Source organism: Mesoplodon densirostris, chromosome 8 (assembly GCF_025265405.1).
Source record: "Mesoplodon densirostris isolate mMesDen1 chromosome 8, mMesDen1 primary haplotype, whole genome shotgun sequence".
Taxonomy (NCBI): domain Eukaryota; kingdom Metazoa; phylum Chordata; class Mammalia; order Artiodactyla; family Ziphiidae; genus Mesoplodon; species Mesoplodon densirostris.
Genome location: NC_082668.1, coordinates 6944503 through 6964212, shown reverse-complemented (window position 1 = coordinate 6964212; position 19710 = coordinate 6944503). Strand labels below are relative to the sequence as shown.

Here is a 19710-nt window from a genome sequence, read left to right as displayed (position 1 = left end):
GTCCAGAATTGCACTGCTGACCCCCGGCTCCCAGCTGCCAGGCCGGCTCAGAGCCTTCCCCTCCCAGGGTGGCGGCCTCTCCCCCGCTGCTCCAGGGGTCTTTGTGGCTCCTGTCTGTACATTCTGTCAGGAAACCCCTTGTCTTCAGGAGGCGTCCGAGTCCCGCCCTCCCTCCCCTTGGTCGCTAGATGGGATTGCTGAGCACGCTCCCACAAGGCCTCCCGACTTCTGCCCTACCCCCTGCGCCCAGTTTTCAATAGTGCAACCAGAACGATGCTTTTTAAACCCAAGTCAGATGTCAGCCTTCTGCTCAAAAGCTCCACGGCCCCCATTTCACTGGGGCTAAAAGCCAGAGCTCTTACAGGTGCCCCCAGGGCACTCTGGGCCCTGTCGCTTCTCCAGGCTGCCCAGCCCCTCTCTCCGGCTCGCTCCAGCCACTGGCTGCGCTCCTGCTTCAGGCTCTTCTCTTCCACACCCTTCCAGTCTTTTCCAGCAAGGCCTGCCTCAGTCTCCTGACCTCCTTCTTCTGGTCTCTCTCCTCTCCCCATAGACTTTATCACCAGTACTACTCTCTGTGCTATATAATTTACTTCTTTATTACAGTATTTATTTCCTGTCTGAATTTGAATGTAAGCTCCAGGGAACAGGGATCTTGTCTGTTTGCTGGAACGGAAGACTGACTGAATTTATTTCTGAGAAGAAAGGAAGAGTTTGGAGCCTCCAGATGAGGGTTGAGCGTGGGAGAGGAGGTGAGGTTGAGGCCTCCGGGGGTGGTAGGCAGTTGGCAGGAGGACGTGTCTCGGTGTGTGCGTGGGCCTGTCCGGTGGGCAGTGGGATCTGTGGGTCTGGAGCGGGGGGGCAGCTTGTCTTGAGGGTGTTTCTGGTTGCTCCCGGAGAGCACCTGCTGTCTGCGGGCGCTGGGGCTGGCCCACCCTGGAAGTACAGAGCTGTTTGCAGGCAGGACTGAGGTTCACAACTGACGTAAGACGTGGCTTCACTGATTTCTCAAGCGCTGTTGTGTACAGAAGCGAGTCCTGCCATTTCCGGGGCTCTGTCTTGTGCAGGTGTGACTACCAGCCCACGTGTCACAGCCGGAAAACCGCGAGCACTGTGACCCTCATGTCACGTGGGGAGGACCCAATTTCGTTTTCTTTGAGATTATGTACCCAGGGTTTGTCCGCATAATATTTCTTTGGCAAATCAGATGTGAATTTCAAGAGTTTGTGCCACCTACAGATAAAGGACTTTATAGCAAGGTACTTTTTTTTTTTTTTTTTTTTTTTCTTTCTTTTTGCGGTATGCGGGCCTCTCACTGTTGTGGCCTCTCCCGTTGCGGAGCACAGGCTCCGGACGCGCAGGCCCAGCGGCCATGGCTCACGGGCCCAGCCGCTCCGCGGCATATGGGATCCTCCCAGACCGGGGCACAAACCCGCATCCCCTGCATCGGCAGGCGGACTCCTAACCACTGCGCCACCAGGGAGGCCCGCAAGGTACTTTTAATCTGTGCTGAGTGAGACCACATGTGCCCCCGTTCTTAAGAAATACAGCATTGTTCTGAATGTTTAACATTTAATTTAAACATACTAGTTTTTAGAAAACGTTGATTGTGGTTACTTATTTTTAATTAAACCTTTTAGTTCGAGATCATTGTAGATTCACATGAAATTGAAATAATACAGAGATCCTTTGTGTCCTTTACCCAGTTCCATCGTTGGTAACATCTTGAAAAACTAAAGTAAAATATCACAACCAGGAAGTTGATATTGATACTGTTAAGATCCAGGTTTCCACCTCCACAAGGATCGCCTGGTTGTCCTTTTATAGCCACACCCACTCAAGTTCTTATCCCCTGGCAACCACCAATCTGTTCTGTAATTTTGTTATCTCAAGAATGTTCTGTAAATGGGATCAGGTGGTATGTAACCTTTCGGGATTGGCTTTTTCACCCAGCAGAGCTCTTTGGAGATCCCTCCAGGTTGCTGTGTGTATGAAAGTTTCTTTTTATACAGAGTGGTGTTCCATGGAATGGGTGTGCCACTGTGAGTTTAATCATTTACCACTGAAGGACATCTGGGTTGTTTCCAGGTTTTGGTGATTATCAATAAAGCTGCTATAAACATTCATGGACAGGTATTTTGTGTGAACACAGGTCTTCATTTCTTGGGATAAATGCCCAAGAGTGTAATCCCTGGGTTGTCTTGTAGTTTCACATTTGGTTTTTAAAGAAACTGCCAAACTGTTTTGCAGAGTGGGTGTACATTCCCCCCAGTATGCGCCAGTTTCTCGACATCTTCTCTAGCATTTGGTGTTGTGAGTTTTTTCTTTTAGCCATTCTCATAGGTGTGTGGTCATATTGTGATTTTAATCAGCATTTTCTGAATGGCTGTTGATGTTGAATACCTTTTCTTGTGCTAATTTGCCTCTGTATACCCTCTGACACTGTGGGGATGTGGCTGGCAGGGGTGAAAGTCCCTACCTGGTGTTCTCTGGGCAACACGTGGCCGGTGCTGGAGCCTTATTGCTGCCTGCGTGGTGGGCGTGGGGGCCACAGTTGTTTCCGTTTGGCTGGAGTAGGGTGGTTATTGGCTGCTCTCCCACTGTTGATTCTGCCTTGTTAGGCTCCCCCTTCCTGGGGCTGTGGCCGGAGAGGGCAGGCTTTTGGTGAGCTTTTAAATTCTTTCTGTACTCCTTGGTGTTTCTGGCTGGGCTTCTTCAGCTCCATGTTTAGGATGTCGGGGACAAACAGAGACCCGAGAGAACTCAGTGCCTTGTCATTCCTCAGGCCCTCTTCTCTCCACCCTTCAGAGCCTTTGCATATTTTTTTACATCTAAGTCCAGGATTTTAGCTGTACTTAGCCAGAGGAATAAGGAAAAGTATCTCTAACCATCTTCCCGGAATCAGAAGTCTGCTGGTTACTCTTATTTTTGGATCGGTGAAATCTGATGACCCAGGCTGCCTGTCTGCCCTGCCTGCTTGCCCTGCTTGTCGTGGCCTTTGGCCCATTCCAGGCTCAGGGCCTCACATTTATTACTGCTAAGGAGGTTTGGCTTGGCCTGTAGTCCCAGCATGACAAAATTTGCAGGATCTCGATCTTTTTGTCATTTAAGGTCTCATTTACAAATGAGAGGCACATCGAAATCCGTGGTGAGGAATTGCTGGACAGGACTTTGCTGGTGAATCATGGACCGCCCTTGTCATCGTCCCCCAGATCGTATTTCTCCACCCTCTATTTTGAACTCTTGGGAAACCTGGTTGGAGTGGGAGGGGCAGCGGTCGGGTGACTCAGTGAGATGTCCATGTCATCCTTGCACTGATCCTCCAGGCCAGTATTCCTGTCAAAAAGGAAATGCAGGGGGGCTTCCCTGGTGGCGCAGTGGTTGAGAGTCCGCCTGCTGATGCAGGGGACACGGGTTCGTGCCGCGGTCCGGGAGGATCCCACATGCCGCGGAGCGGCTGGGCCCGTGAGCCATGGCCGCTGAGCCTGCGCATCCGGAGCCTGTGCTCTGCAAAGGGAGAGGCCGCAACACTGAGAGGCCCGCGTACCGCAAAAAAAAAAAAAAAAAAGGAAATGCAGGGCTTTCCTGGTGGCGCAGTGGTTGAGAGTCCGCCTGCCGATGCAGGGGACACGGGTTCGTGCCCCAGTCTGGGAAGATCCCACATGCCGTAGAGTGGCTGGGCCTGTGAGCCATGGCCACTGGGCCTGCACATCTGGAGCGTGTGCTCCGCAGTGGGAGAGGCCACAACAGTGAGAGGCCCGTGTACCGCCAAAAAAAATGGAAATGCAGTGCACCAGACACTGCCTGTTCCGAGTGAGCCTAGGAGAAGTCTTGGCAACTGCCGGTTCCTTCCCTACATTCAGCCCCTCCATTCTTGGCATTGCTCACCTGGCAGTCTTGCCTGGAATCCAGGTGGGGACCCGCTGTTGGGTAGAGGTCAGGAGCCACGCCTGAGCCAGCCTGCCCAGGGTCCCGGCCCCCTGCTTCGTTACTTGTGGGACTTGGGGCAAGTCACTCGGCAGGCCTCAGTTTCCTCTCCTGATAACCTCCTCCATCACGTGGTGGGGAAGCTGGGACAAGCAGACACCTGTCAACACCTAGCAGATTTCCCAGCATTGCCAAGTGCCCGGCCAGGGGAGTCACTGCTGACATCCTCTTGGTTGCTTTGCTGTCCTGTCCGCTCCTGTGTGTGTAAGTCAAGCGTCCACCTTCGCCATTGAGACATCATATCTGTGTGTTTCCACCATGTCTCCTTTTTCTCCTTGATTTCTCAAAGATCACTGCCCGGGGTTTAGTAACCTCCCCGGCTAATTCTTCCCAGGATATTGGAAGATATTTATCTGACTTGGGTGTCTTAGATTCATTTAGAGTATCTAGCATTTTCTCATATTTCCAGGAAGATCATTTCTATGAAAGGATGGGAGCAAAAATTAATAAGGAAAAAATATAGAACTTAAAAAGTTCTTTTTTTTTGTTTTTAGCATATATTATAAACTTAAGGCTTTATTTTTAAAATAATTATAATGAATACATGCACATGGTAAAGAGCTCAAAAGGATGAAAGGTATAAAGTAAGTTTCCCAGTCCCTCAGAAGTCCCCTCCCAGAAGTGATTAAGTTACTTTTTCCTGTACACCCAGACTATTCCTGCAGTTTGTTCTGAGCACTTAACAATATATCTTAGAGGCTGATCCCTGTAAGGGCATGAAGAGTAAGTAGCTTCAGTCTGTTTAAGGCTGTGTAGGCTCCTGATCTATGAAGGTGCCATGATCTATGTCGCCAGTGTCCTGCCAGTCATGCCTTGATCAGTATTTCAGTTGCTCCTTTTGTCTTTACAGTGAACTTTCATGAATTACCTCATATACACTCTGTGTCGGTGCTCCTGAAGACATATTTGTAGAAGCACTATTGCTAAGACAAAGATGTATATTTTAAAGTTTGCTAGATTTCACCAGATGTTCTCTGTAGGAGTTTATTTACACCTCGATGTATGAGACTCAACAGAGCAGGTTATCAAGCTCGTGTAGGTAAAAAATAGGTATCTTGTAATTTTAATTTGCATTTATCTTATGAGTAAGGCTGACCACTTTTCCTGTGTTTAAGATCTGTCGACTATTTTAATATAGCTCTGCCAGTCTCTCATGTATACACTTCTGTCTTTTTTTGCCTCTCTTGTACATTTAGTTTTCTAAACAGACTTTATCCGAGGGTCTGGGTAGCTATGCCGTTTGTCTTTTTTTTTTGGTGCGGGGTGCTCCGTTGGGTCTTTGTTGCCGCGCGCGCGGCTTCCTCTAGCTGCGGTGGGCGGGGTCTGTTCTTCCGTGCGCAGGCTTCGCATCGCGGTGGCTTCTCTTGTTACGGAGCATGGGCTGTAGGCGAGCGGGCTTCAGTAGCAGCACGTGGGCTCAGTAGTTGTGGCACGTGGGCCCTAAAGTGTGCGGGCTTCAGTAGTTGTGGCACCTGGGCTCAGTGGTTGAGGTGCATGGGATCTAGGGTGCTTGGGCTTCAGTAGTTGTGACGCATGGCCTCAGTAGTTGTGGCTTGTGGTGCAGACTCAATAGTTGTGGCGCATGGGCTTAGTCGCTCCGCGGCATGTGGGATCTTCCTGGCCCAGGGCTTGAACCCGTGTCCCCTGCATTGGCAGGCGAATTCTTAACCACTGCGCCACCAGGGAAGTCCCTGCCATTTTTCTTTTGATTCAGTTACATGGTTAGTTTTATTCCAAGCTCTGTATTCTTTTTACTGAAGTATAGCACACATATGGAAAAGTGTATCGATTATAGCATCTACAGGTTGATGAATGTTCCGGATCAAGGAACAGAACATTAGCAGCCTCCAGTAGCTCTCTTTTGTACCCTTCTCTCCAAAAGCAACTCCTGGAAGCAGCTAGCTTCTAACCCTATAGATTAGTTTTACTTTTTTTTTTAAACTTTGTATATGCATAATGAACTTATATGAATAGTATATATGTATTTTTGTGTCTGGCTTCTTTCAGCATTGTAAAACTCATCACATTATTGCATGTAGCAGCAGGTGGTTCATTCTCATTGCTCTGCAGTATTCCATTGTACTAATACATTATAGGTTATTTATCCACTTTACCCATGCAGGGCATTTGAGTTGTGTCTAGTACGGGCCTCTTAAGAGTAGTGATGCCATGAAGTCCTTGTCTGTGTCTCGACGAGAAGGAGATATGTTTGTATTTCTGTTGGGCCGATGGGTGGAATTGCTGAGCCATAGGGTGACTGTACGAAATTGCATTCCCACCAGAACCGCATGAGAATTCTGGTTGCTCTGCATCATCACCAGCGCTCCATACTGTCTTTTGACACTGAGCACTTTTTTTAGCTCAGCCACCATGAAAGGTGTACCACATGGGGGGTTTTAATTTCTACTTCCCAGATGACTAATCAAGTTGGGCACCTTTTCGTGTCCCTTATTGGTCACTTGTGAAATAACTGTTGTGAGATAACTGTTGAAGTCTTCTGTCTGTTTTCCTGTTAGTTGGTCTGCTTCTCTTCTTACTGATTTTTTTTTTTTTTTTTTTTGCGGTACGTGGGCCTCTCACTGTTGTGGCCTCTCCCGTTGTGGAGCACAGGCTCCGGACGCGCAGGCTCAGCGGCCATGGCTCACGGGCCCAGCCACTCTGCGGCATGTGGGATCTTCCCGGACCGGGTCACGAACCCGTGTCCCCTGCATCCGCAGGCGGACTCTCAACCACTGCGCCACCAGGGAAGCCCTTCTTACTGATTTTTAAGTTTTTCTACCTCAGGAGAATTCCAGCAAGTGTCTAAGAATTCAGATCTGTTTATTGTGCTTCTGGCCTCCTCAGGATTATGTGAGGACTACTTGCACTGTTTTCTCTGCTCTTCCTCTGGGATATCGATTTCAGGGTGTGTGGTGTGCTTTCACTCTTGAGTTTGTGGGTTTCCACGTGGCTGTCTGTCTTCTCGCCCCGTCGTATTCCTCTGCTCTGTCCCTTAATACCACGTCTGCTTATTCCAGTCGTGGACCTAGCCCGCTGAATCTCTGTGCTGTCGCTGATTTGTTCTACGTTCACGTTATTACCCTACTTTTAATTTGCATTTACCTTCTAAGTTCATTGAGTTGTGTGAACTGTTTCTTACCATACAAATTTGCTTGAAAAATTTAGAGACTTGTAGTCTCTAAAGTCTTTTCTGTGTGAAGGCTAGGTTTTGGAAGTAGTTCTAGTTTTTTCGCACCATTCCTTGGTTTCTAGGAGTTACAGTATTGGCTGCAGCCCAAACAAAGGGACACTCATTATTCCTTAGGGCATCTCCCCTGAATCCTGCCTTCTTCCTGCCTCGGACTCATCCAACACCTGCTTCTCTCCTGGCTCCTGTCCTGCCCGCTGTGTCTCCAAAACCAAGGGGTTCATTCAGTAGGAAGTCCCGTCCAAGACTTCTCTCTCAGAAACAGCCTCCCCTTTCCCTTCCTCCTGAGGAGACCCTCCCAGCCTCACCTCTCCCATGAAGCTTCCCCAGGGCTGGAGGGCTCTTGAGGAGCTTGCAGGCGACCAAAGGGAGGCGGAGCCTTCAAGGGAATGGAGTGATGAGCCATCTTGTGGGCAACTAAGAAATACAGATTCTGTCTTAAGGTGGCAGGGCGTAGTCGGGGAGAAGCAGAGATTGATTTTTATTCGGTGGGCGTCCTCTGTGATGATTCTCATGATCGGGAGGTGGACTCTTGGCACCAGAATGGTCTCAGGGAGATTTGTCCACATGAAGAGCCATCTTTTAGTTCCATCAAAGAGAAAATACCCTAAGATCAGGACCTAGAGCCTGAAGTAGCACCAAGAGTAATGGTGGTGGGGTGTTTACATAGGAGGCGCTGTTCTCAGCACCCTACGTGGTCCCTGCCCCACACGTCACAGCACCGCTAGGATGTGACAACGCCATTAATAGCCCCAGTTTTCAGATGAGCAAGTAGAGGCACAGGCAGCTGCTCCAAGTTACACATCTCGCAGGGCTTCAGACCAGGGTTGTGTTGGGCCCCCTGCTGGGTCCTGTGCACATTTGGCCCCGTTCAGTCCCATGACAACCCTGGCAGGTGACTTCTAACACCTCTCCTTTTCCAGAAGGGAAACGTTTCCCAAACAGTCAGTGTCCAGGTGGGATTCTGTATGAGGTATCTTCAAACAGGCACAAGAGTTTAAAAAAAGAAGGCTGAAAACCAGGTTCTTGGACATTCATCTGTTGGTCAAGACCTAAAATAGGATGGGCATAAAAAATCTCATTGTTCTCTTCTGTAGATATCATAGTAACTCCTAATAAGTCCCTGAGTTATGCAAAATAAATGTACTGTCTTTCTGTATTTATTATGCTCATAAAACTGTTCAAGTATGAAAACTCACCCTGGAGTGAATAATAAAGAAGTGTTTGCTGAGATCTTATAGACATACAGTTGCTGATGAAAATTCCTTATGCACCGACCCCAGGCCATTGGCGGTTGCTAGGCTGCCACGGCCTTCCCTGACCACGCGGTCCAGAGCACCCACCAGCCCCCTTGCACACGACCCGCTTCCTGTCAGTGTCTGAAATTGTTTTGTGGTTTGTCTGTCTCTCCCCAGTGCAAGTTCTGTGTGAGTAGGAACCTTGCCTGTCATGGCCTTGGGAGCCCATGTCCAGAGCAGACACCTGGCCGGCGTCTGCTGGGAGGGTGGGGTGCAGCCGCCTGCCGTGCTCTCCAGGAGTGAAAGAGCAGCTCCCACCACCCTGACCCCAGGAGGGCGCAGCTGCTCCAGGCCTCTGTGTTCTGTCTTTCCGTCTCCCCGCACCCTCTCCTAGGCTTAACTCTTTTACACCCAGCCTGGTCCCTACGTGGAGTTATCGTGGTTACCCCAGTCATGAAAGAATGAACAGCTTGTGACCCAGTTCTGTTTACCCCCTTCTGTGATTAAGCTTTGTAGGTAGTTTATGGAAATCACGGAAGAGATAATCTATAAAATACTATTTCTAAATTTTCTGAGCCAGAAACATGATCATCTAATAACTTAAGTTGGGTATTCCTAAATTGGATCTTTCTAATATAAATGAAAGCTCTAAAATGGGCAAGCATCCAAAAGTTAAATAACGTATTTTATTGGTGAATCCATGAGGAAGGAGGCATTTTCCTAACACTGCTGGTGGGAATGCGAAATGGTACAAACCCCCTGGAGGGAAATTTGGCAATAGCAGCAAAATTACGTATGCAGTTATTCTGTGTCAGGGCAGTTCTCCTTCTAGGAGTTTATTCCAAAAATACCCCAGTAAAAAAAATGAAAAGATCCACGTAAAGGCTGTTCATTGTGCCGCTGTTTGAAATAACGAAGGATTTTCGGTAACATAGACCTTCCGTGAATAGGGACTAGTTGAACAGACTCTGGTGCTTCTGTGCAGTGGAGCACCGGGAAGCTCTTGGAAGAATAAGGAATCGCGGTCTTTTGCTAAGGAGCGATGGCCAGGATGTGTGCAGCTGACCCTTGAACAGCGCAGAGGTCAGGGACCCTGACCCTCCGTGCAGTTGGAAATCCAGGTATAATTTATAATCGGCCCTCCTTTGCCGCAGCTCTTCCCTAGCCATGGTTCACATCTGTGGATTTAGCCAGCCACGTGTCATGGAGTATTTGCTGTTGGAAAAAACCTGCGTGTAAGTGGACCCTTGTAGTTCAAACCTGTGCTGTTCAAGGGCCAACTGTGATTAAATTAAAAAAGCAGAGCGTGGACAGAAGGGTCTGTGGTACGCTACTGTTTTGAAAAGAGAGAATATGAATATATACATGTATTTGCATGTATCTTACAAATGGGAGGATAAACCATACTTTATTTATTTTTAAAGCTGCCTTTCGGGAAGGGAGGGAACTAGGATGAGGGGACACACATAAAATCAATGCCTTATTTTGTCAATTTGACTTTGGAACCATGTAGCTATTTTATAGCATTATAAAAATAATTAGGTAAAAGGTTTTGACTTTAAAAAATTTTGATAGACATTGTCAAATTTTTCTCTAAAAGGTTTATACTCTGTTTCCCTCCTATGAGTACTTGAGGAGAACCCTCTTCTCTCACACCTTTTCCAACACTGGATTATTGTCTCTAAGAACCGTGCCAATCTGATAGGTGAAAAATAGTTTGCTGTTTTCATTTGTGCTCCCCAGTTACGAGAGTGATTAAGCATCTTTTCATTCCTTTATTAGACATTTTGTATTTCTTTTGTGAAATGCAAGTTCATAGCCTTTTTTTCTATTGATTTATAAAAAACTCTATATGTTGTAGATATAATTTTCATTTGTTGATTATTACCAGGTTCATGACCTCATTTCTAGTTAAATTGTTCAGGCCTGACTGTAGTAGCTGGTTGTTGTTCCATTGTCATACAGTAAAAGGTTTTTTTAAAAGAACATTTATGTATGATATGCTTGAAATGCACAGGAAATTCCTACAGTAACTGTGGATCAGACTTCCCTAAACTGTTCAAGTGCTAGATGTCAGCTTGTGAGCTCTTTGGAGCAATGGAAACTGTGTTTTCTTTTCCTTTAAAAAAAATTGCCAGTACTTTCCTGGTGGCGCAGTGGTTAAGAATCCGCCTGCCAATGCAGGGGACACGGGTTCGAGCCCTGGTCCGGGAAGATCCCACATGCCACAGAGCAACTAAGCCCATGCACCACAACTACTGAGCCTGCGCTCTAGCGCCCGTGAGCCACAACTACTGAGCCCATGTGCCACAACTACTGAAGCCCGTGCACCTAGAACCCGTGCTGCACAACAAAGAGAAGCCACCTCAATGATGAGAAGCCCGTGCACTGCAAGGAAGAGTAGCCCTTGCTTGCTGCAACTAGAGAAAGCCCACATGCAGCAATAAAGAGCAATAAATAAATAAACAAATAAAATTGCCTACGGCCGATTTACCATGTCTCAGTAGTAGATAGTTGGTAAATGTCCACTTGAGTTGATTTTGGTGAATCTGTAATCTAAATTTGATTGTCTTTTTGGTTTGAGATTGTTCTTGACTTTTAATGACCCATGACAACCATCTTTATGTTCTGTTCAATTGAATACTTGAATGAAACAGTACTTTTTCATGAGAAAAGAAAGTATATAGTGAAGGTAGGTTTTTAAAAAGTTTTCATAGTTGCTAGCATTTGTCTTCTGCTCGTGGACATGTTGCATGTTTCTTGTTTCTTTCTCTAGGTCATCACTCCATGTAGGAAACTCATCCTATGTGCAGATAACAGAAAAGAGATGGAAGACTGGATCGCAGCGCTGAAGACGGTCCAGAGCAGGGAGCACTTTGAGGTTAGGGGAGGAAGCCCTCCCTTTTTGTCGCCCTCCCCCTTGTATTCTGCCATCTGAATGTCCCCCATGCTGGGCCGTTATGGTCTGGAGCTCACTTTCTCAGCGTGCTCCTTGCAGACTTAAGGCTTGTTGCTCATCTTTGGGCCATCGGGCAGTGACCCTGTCTGATTTCTTATTGAATCTCGTCCACGTTACCATGTTTAGGGAGGTCAGAGGGGTGCCTCACCTTTGCCATCTTTGTTCTTTGTTTGCAGCCTACCCAGTACAGCATGGACCACTTCTCAGGGATGCACAACTGGTACGCCTGCTCCCACGCGAGGCCCACCTACTGCAATGTGTGCCGGGAGGCTCTGTCTGGGGTCACGTCCCACGGACTGTCCTGTGAAGGTACGAACGATGTGTTTCCTGCTGGGAAGAGTGGCCTGAGGTTTGACATGGCAAAGCCTTAGGAGTCCAAGCACAGTCACCTGAGGTCAGTTAGGAGTAGAGTGTCTCGTATGACTCCACCCTTGTTTACTGGGCCTGCTCAGGCGTCTTTGGTAAATTATTACTCGTAGTAACGGAACAGAGTAAAAAGAGGGGAATTGGTAGTAAGGAGACAGAAAGAGGAAACATAGAGGACACAGGGAAGAAGGAGTTCAAGTGTCTCCCAGCCCCTCTCTGGGTAAATGGTCCTCCAGAGCTAGAGGACAGAAGCAGTGGGCTTGGGCAGGAGCAGAGAGGTGAACCGTGGCCCCGGGCCCAGGTCCCACCTGCCGCCTGATGTCGTACAGCCTGTGAGCTTAAGAATGGTTTTTACAGTTTTAAAAGGTTGGAAAATATCAAAAGAAGGCAACTGTTTGGTGACACAGAACGTCCCGTGAAACTTGAATTTCAGTGTCCGTATGTGAAGCGTGGCCACGGCGGCCCTTGTGCTGCGGGGACGGTGGGCCTGTGGAGCCAGAGCTGGTCCGTCTCCGGCCCTTCACAGAAAGCCCGCCGCCCCCTGGCCAGGCTGGACGCCTGGTCTCCCCGTGAGCGGTCTCTGCACGCATCCTGGTGGTTTCGTTTATGAGTAAACTAACCACGTATGTTGGTTCCCAACTTTCCCAGGAGAGCGGGGCAGTTCACCCCAGACCACGACCGCAGCTCCGAGGGTTAACGTGCTCATTCTCTCACAGTGTGTAAGTTTAAGGCCCACAAACGCTGTGCTGTGCGTGCGACCAGTAACTGCAAGTGGACCACGCTGGCCTCCATCGGGAAGGACATCATCGAGGACGAGGACGGGGTATGCCCGGGGACCCTGCACGGCCCTCCTAGCCCCGGGGGGCGAGAGGCACCCCCGCCTCCTCCCGCCTGTGCTCAGGTCTCTTTCTTGAGGAGCGTGAGGGCAGGGTTTCCTTTGGTTGGTTATGCTGGCGTCTGGGGGCCCCGAGCTCTGACCAGTCCCTGTGAGTTGTGGATGCCGGTAGGGGAGCAGTGGGGGGGGGACAGGGCTCTGCAGACCCCGCCCCACCCCCTCGTGGAATTCATTTTGGAGCATTTTTGCCTGAGGGTCCCCTTGGCCCACGTGGAGGCTGTGAGGACGCCCCCGGTGCATGTCTCTGCGTGGCTTGCAGATCGCCATGCCTCACCAGTGGCTGGAGGGGAACCTGCCTGTGAGCGCCAAGTGCACGGTGTGCGACAAGACCTGCGGCAGCGTGCTGCGTCTGCAGGACTGGCGCTGCCTCTGGTGCAAGGCCATGGTGAGCGAGCGCAGCCGCTGGGCAAATGCCCGATGGGCACAGGCCGGCTGGGCCCAAGAGCACGGCTCCTGCGGCGGCAGGGCTGGGGAGAGCTCTGGGGTGCGGGAGGGAGGCTGGCGCCCCCGTGACGAGCGGGTCTGTGTTCCAGGTGCACACGGCGTGTAAAGAATCCTTACTGACCAAGTGCCCGCTGGGCCTGTGCAAAGTGTCGGTCATCCCGCCCACCGCTCTCAACAGCATCGATTCCGATGGTGGGTGCCACACGCTCTCCCGTCTCAGCCATTTCCTCGTGCTTCCTTCTCCAGGCCTTCTCCCCTCCCCCGCTCTGGAATTGGTTATGTCAGTGATTTTGAGATGCAGTTGGGAAGAGGTCAGGCCCACCCCTGCGGGGAGAGGAGAGGAGGTGGTGAACAGTGTCCTGGCAGCTGGGCTTCTGGGCATCTTGGACTCAAGGCCAGGACCTTACTTGAAGGTGGTGGGTCCGTTGGCTGTTGAGTAGAAACCGAGTCTAAGATGCTTCTCCGTCTTTGACGTGGGCTGTCCGTCAGCTAGGCTCGTCTAGTAGCTGATATTAATTACATGCTCTTCCGCCTCTGCGCTCGCTTGTCCAGGTGGTACTTGATGATGCATATTAACATGTGTTGGTGGGGGACTTGGGAACCGGGGCACGTGTCTCCAGAAGTCACCTCTGCTAGATTGAGAGCAGTGTCTGACATGTAGAGTCCTGCAAAGGTGAGGTCAGACCAGATGAGGACTCACTTCCCTCTACACGGGGGATGGTGTTGTGGAAACGTGGATTAATTTCTTGCTGGTTTCCTGGGCGTGTACGTTTAAGTTGTAGGTCCCACGGGGGGAGTCTACTTGGTGCACGGTTGAGGGCGCCCTGATGTCTTTCGTGGCTTTCAGATTTTCTTGTGTCCTTTTCCGTCCTCACACCCAGGCTTCTGGAAGGCCACGTGTCCTCCATCCTGCACGAGTCCATTGTTGGTCTTCGTCAATTCAAAAAGTGGGGACAACCAGGGTGTGAAGTTCCTCAGAAGATTCAAGCAGCTGCTGAACCCTGCCCAGGTCTTTGACCTCATGAATGGAGGACCACACCTTGGGTAGGAAGCTTGTAAAATATATCTTTCTTGTAGTTTATTATCTTATTTAAAGATACAAAGATACAGAAAATTTTAAATAGGAAATAAAAGTTACCCTTCCCAAATTCCACTGGCAGAGGTGTCCACTCTGAATGTTTCATAGAGTTGTGTGTCCTTCCAACATTCCAGTGCGTGTTTCAGTTCTGTGCACACACAGACTTTGAAACCAAGTGGGGGCCTAGGTTACCTGCCCTTGTGCGGTGTGCTGTTTATGGGTGTCAGCCGACAGCAGTGTGGATGTGTTCTATGTCAGTAGTTACAGATCTGCCTCATTTTTTTGAATGGCTGCTTAGTATCGAGTAGGAAGCTTTTCTCCAGTGAGGCCAAAAGGGAGATTTTCCATTTTAGAGGGCACTTGAGGTTACTTAAGTTGCAGGTGCCGTGACGTGCAGACGTGCAAGGCCCGGTGTATCTGGCAAAGTAAGAGACCTGACGTGTGCTTTCTAGTTTTATACAATCCAGAGGTTTGTGGAAAACGTTTGCTTTTGTAAATTCTGGCATTTGAACCAACTCCTTCCTCGTTTGGGAGCACCGGCTCCAGGTGGGAGCTCTGCGAGCCCCCGGCACGTGCGGGAGGTGGTGCAGGATGTTTGCAGCAGACAGTGCCCGCAGAGCCTGCTCTCTGGGGGGCGTGTGCGCTCCTGGGAGGCTCCCGGGAGGGTGTTGGTTTTGGAGCCGGGTGCTCCTGTGACCTGAGCCTGGGTCTGGTTGGAGAGACCTGCTGTTGGAACATGGTCACCGGCGGCAGCTCTCTAGCCTGTTTCCTTGGTGACAGCACCCCCTTCCCTGGAGGGACCCTGGAGGTGCCCTGCGGGGATTCACCAGACAGGTGCAGGCCGCTGCTCTCCGAGGCGCCAGGGATGCTGGAGGAATGCCCCGAAGGGGTGTTGGGCAGGGCGGGCTGCACAGTAGGACCGCGGAATGAGCATGTGTTCCTTTGGAGAAGCATGCAAGCCCCACAGCTCGTAGTAGGCGTTAAGGACGTGCAGACCCGCAGAGGTGCGGTGTGCTTGGCTTAGACAGGTCCCGTTTCTGGGAAGTAGCCTTGCTCTCACGCTGTTCCTAAGAAAACTTAGAGATACGGCTTCGTTTTCCTGATCCCTGGCCTTGACGTGTCCCATCTTCTCCAGAGAGCTGGAGGCCTGAGGGAGGTCAGCGTTCGTAAAGGACACGTGTGGCTGCTTCTCTCCCAGCCTGAAGCTCTGGTGCAGCCTCGCCCCTCTGTTACGTCCCGAGTTCCCCGTCACCTGGTCCTGTTTGTTGTCTGAGGCCTTCCCCCCGGCTCGGACTGTGCTGGATGCAAAGCCCGGCCAAGGGGGCGCCCTGCCTGCCGGGGACGGCCGCGGACGGACAGTCCAGGCCCAAGGCAGGCGATCTGTCTCGTTGGCAGTGTGGTGTGCAGGCTCTTTGGGAACCAAGAGAAGGGGCTTACGAGTCAGATGGGGGTCTCAGTTTCCCCGCCGAGCTAGCGTTGGAGGAGAGTTTGTGGTAGTGGGGAGGGAGGCAGGGAGCCCTCTAGGCAGAGGGTGGGCTGTGTGCAGAGGTGCGGACACATGGTGGCAGCTCCTGGCCAGGGAGGGCCGTGGGGGCTGCTGAAAGGTTTGAACCTCTCCTGGAAGCAAGCGGCCCCTTCCAGAACCGGACACCCGACGACACTGGTTTTGGGAAGATGAGGCTGGTAGCACGAATTGGAGGCATCTTGAAGGAGACGGGAGGCAGGTAGGAGGCTCCTGGAGGGGTTGTGAGAGGGGACGACGGGGCCTGCCCGGTAACTGGGTTGGTGGTGGCGCTGCCTTTCTCTGAGGAAGGAAACGTCGGTCGAGGAGGCGCCCGTGCAACACCGAGTGGCACGTTCTGGTAGACGAGCGCAGGTGTTGTCCTTCAGGAGAGCCGAGGGATCGTCGTCAGGGTCATTCAGGGTCATCAGCGTCTGTGTCGTCCCTGAAGCCAAGACGCGGATAAGGCCACCCAGGAAGCGGCTGGGGAGTGAACGGAAGGCTGCCGGGTGTACTGGGAGGGATGCTGCGAGCCAGGGCCAGGGCCGCCAAGAGGAGCACAGGAAGGAGATGGAGCTGGAGTCACGAGGGGCGCGGGGTGGGTCGGTCACCTGGGTGGGCGGAGTGGCCCAGAGGACAGGGACAGCGTGGGCAGGATCCTGCAGCTCGGGGCTCCTGAAGACACGTGCGGGGCTGGCCAAGTGCAGGGACGGTGGGTGGGCTGGGGGCTGAGGGGGGCCGGCCTTTGCTCTCAGGCGCCCGGGGGCCCCAGTGGGCGGAGCCTAAGCACAGCCCGGCTCCAGCCTCCGAGAGGCCTTTTCGCAGGAGGGGCCGCAGGGTCGGCCTTGAGGAGCACAGAGGGGGTCCCCCAGCCCCAGACTGACCGGCCATTGGCTACCTGTCCCTTAGAGTGGACCTCATTTCATTGGCATTCTGTGTTCTTTGCAGCCTACGCTTATTCCAGAAGTTTGATACGTTCCGGATTCTGGTCTGTGGCGGAGATGGCAGTGTTGGTTGGGTCCTCTCTGAAATCGACAGCCTCAACCTTCACAAACAGGTACCTGGGTGTGGAGGGGCCGGCGCCACCGTTACAGAGAGGCTGTGTCACCTCGGGGGGCACTCCCCGTCCCCTTGGGGTGGTCTTGGAGGGAAGAGCAGGTAGCTTGACGGCGTCATGGGCCCAGGGACCCAACGAAAAGAACACTTCCATCCCCGCAGGTCCCAGGCACGGGCGGATCTGGGTGCGGCTCCTTATTGGGTAGTGATGCCGCCTACTGCCTGATGCCTCCTGCTGGCGAGCAGGGCTCAGAAGTATACTTGAGCTTCAGGTCAGAGTAGGGTTGTTTTTTAAGTGTTGATTTATTTTCTGCTCCAGCTCCCTCACACCCCCGCCCCCAATAATTAACCACTGCCAACATTTCAGTAACTATCCTTCAGACCTCTCTCTATCAAAATGTGTATAGTACGGTGTGCGATGCAGTTTTAATTTAAATGGACTCATGGTACCCTTACAGTATATTGTGTAGTGTCAGTTTTTAACCAACACATTGTGGGCACCTCTTGATCCATCCGTTTAAATGGAGGCCTAGGTGATGATTTTCCACTGGGCAGGGCTGCGCCAGCCCTGGGTTTAGCTCATCTCCCCCCATGGATGGACACTCAGATTGCTTCATAATGACAGTGCTGGTGAAAACCATGTATACGGTGTCCCAATTACGTTCTCTTTTGAAGAGCACCGAAATTTAAATTTTGGTAATACTGCCAGACTGCCCTCCAGTTTATATTCCTAATGCTCATAAAACTGTCTTTTCGCATATGCTGTCCATTGTACATCTTAAGGCTTTTGCCCAACTTAGTAGACAAAAAAATGGTATGTTTCATTTTTATTTCTTTAATACTGGTGAAGTCAAGCGTATCCTCAATTAACTATGAATTTTTACATGAATCATCTGTTCACGTTTTTTTTTTAACCTAATATTCTACTGGGGTATTTACTTTTTTAAAAATTGATTTCTAAGGATTATTGTTATATTAGGGATGTGAACTCCTTGTTGCCCTTATTTTTCCTCCTTTGTCACTTGTCCTTCAACACGTTGGTGGTCTTTGTAGGCGGGGTGGAGCTTTTGCTGTCAGCGTTTAGCTCCTGGAATGACGTTGGAGCGGGGACCCCCGGGGTGCAACTAACTGCTCAGCTCTAGGGAGGCCAGTTGCTCGGGAAAGAGAGCACTGCCCCCTCGTGGTGAAGTTAGAGCAGTACACTTAGGTCCAATCTCAGGTTTTGTTCACTTGCAGGATCGTTACCAAGTTCATTATCACAAGTCAGGAAGACAGGTTTTCCCGCATTCACCTGAGTTCAGGGAGCATTCATTTCCTTTGGCTTCTCTGTGGCCCGTGGTCCTACCCGATATCCAAGCCGGAGATCTGGCAGTAGTTCTTGAGCCTTCCCTCACCCTCCCTCCTCGTCTCTGGTTAACCTGCCACCCTGGAGTGTCCAGCACAGCCGTGTGTGCCCGGGCTGGCCCCGGGCTCCATCTCTCCAGTCCTCGAGGGGGCCTTCCCCTTGGGCAGTTCTGCTCACGCACCTCCTTGAGCCTCTTGGGCCGCGCCGGTCCCCGCCGGTCCCCACCTCCCCGAGGACCTTCCTTGGGGCGCCTGTGCTCCTGCACCTTGCTGGGTGCTCCCCGGTGGCTCTTGGCTTAGGAGAAGGTCCCGACTCAGAGTGAGGCCCCAGTTCGGCTGCTTCTTCCTCCGCTGCTTCTCCGACTGCTCTCTCCTCACGGCCCTCCCCATCTGAGCTCTGACTTGGCGGGGGGTCACCTCTTCCGGAACGCCACTGTCCCTTCACCGTGCTGCCTGTTCCTTTCCTTTAAGGCTCCTGGAAGCCGGCGCCAGGTCCCCTCCCCCTGGTGCTGGGGCTTCCTTGTCCTCCTCACCTGCTCTGTCCAGCTTGCTGTCCCTGGCAGGGTGGAGGGCCTCCCTCAGTGGCCGCAGCAGGTGACCACGGGCTGTGCCATGCTTAGGGGGGACCAGGGACCCTCCCCCACCCTGCGTGTCGGGCTCGGAGGTCGAAGGCTCTTGGGCAGCTGGTGTCTGGGGAGCTTCCTAAGCACTGAACCGGCGAGGTGGGGTTTCCACAGGGGGCTCTGGGTGGGAATTCCAGGTGGAGGGCGGGGCCTGAGCAGTGCAGGGGGTCTCTGGGGAGTGACAGGCGGAGGGGTGCAGGCCGAGTGCTGGGGTGTGCTCCAGTTTGACGGCCAGGCTGGAAGTCCTGGCGCGTGTCTTGATAGGACTTAAAGCCGTGGAAGGTGCTGTGAGGGGAAGGAAGGTGTTAGTGTGGTGCTGTAGAGGGCGGAGAAGCAGGCGGAGGGGAGTCGTATAGACTGGTTCTTCGGGGGTTCAGATACTCAGCAGTCAGCACTGTGGCCACAGCTGTGAAGGTGGGAATGTAGATCTGGGCGGTTGTAGAGGATTGATTGTCAGATACGGCAGCAGATGAGAAGCAGGCCTGTGGGTGGGAGAGGAATTTTCTGTCGGATTAGAGAGACATCTGTTCTGCCTACTGGCTCTGCCTGGAATGCGAGCACCACACCGTGTGAGATCAGACCTCACACCTTGTAGGTGAAAAGGAGGGTGTTTGACGCGTGTCTTCCCCCCGTGTCTCAGTGTCAGCTGGGAGTGCTGCCCCTCGGCACAGGGAATGACCTGGCTCGCGTGTTAGGCTGGGGCTCGGCCTGTGACGATGACACCCAGCTCCCGCAGATCTTGGAGAAGCTGGAAAGAGCCAGCACCAAGATGCTGGACAGGTGAGTGGACCGCACGAGTCCCCTTGACTAGGTGTTCTCAACCCAGGGTCCCTGGAAACCGTAGGCCCTCTGCAGTTACTTGTAAAAATTCGGCCTGAGCAGGAATCCTTGTCTCTGGTGGGCTTTACCTGGCGATCAGGTTATGAAACAGCTGACGAGCAGGACAGGTTGGCGCTGTGCCCTCGAGCGATCAGGTCTCACCAGCCAGGCCCGATCCTCTGGGCCGTTAGAGAAGGTGGCCCTGTCCCCTTTGGC

At 51.6% G+C, this 19710-nt stretch overlaps 1 protein-coding gene across 3 annotated transcripts in view; it reads left to right on the top strand.

Moving 5' to 3' along the window:
• Positions 1-19710, top strand: part of DGKD (diacylglycerol kinase delta) — a 109823-nt gene that overhangs the window by 63710 nt on the left and 26403 nt on the right. For all 3 annotated transcript variants that reach the window (XM_060106248.1, XM_060106247.1, XM_060106249.1), the window contains exons 4-11: positions 11186-11290; positions 11545-11677; positions 12451-12557; positions 12889-13014; positions 13163-13265; positions 13955-14117; positions 16601-16709; positions 19316-19455. In XM_060106248.1, coding sequence (XP_059962231.1) covers positions 11186-11290; positions 11545-11677; positions 12451-12557; positions 12889-13014; positions 13163-13265; positions 13955-14117; positions 16601-16709; positions 19316-19455 — 986 coding nt within the window. The remainder of the gene's footprint in view (positions 1-11185; positions 11291-11544; positions 11678-12450; positions 12558-12888; positions 13015-13162; positions 13266-13954; positions 14118-16600; positions 16710-19315; positions 19456-19710) is intronic.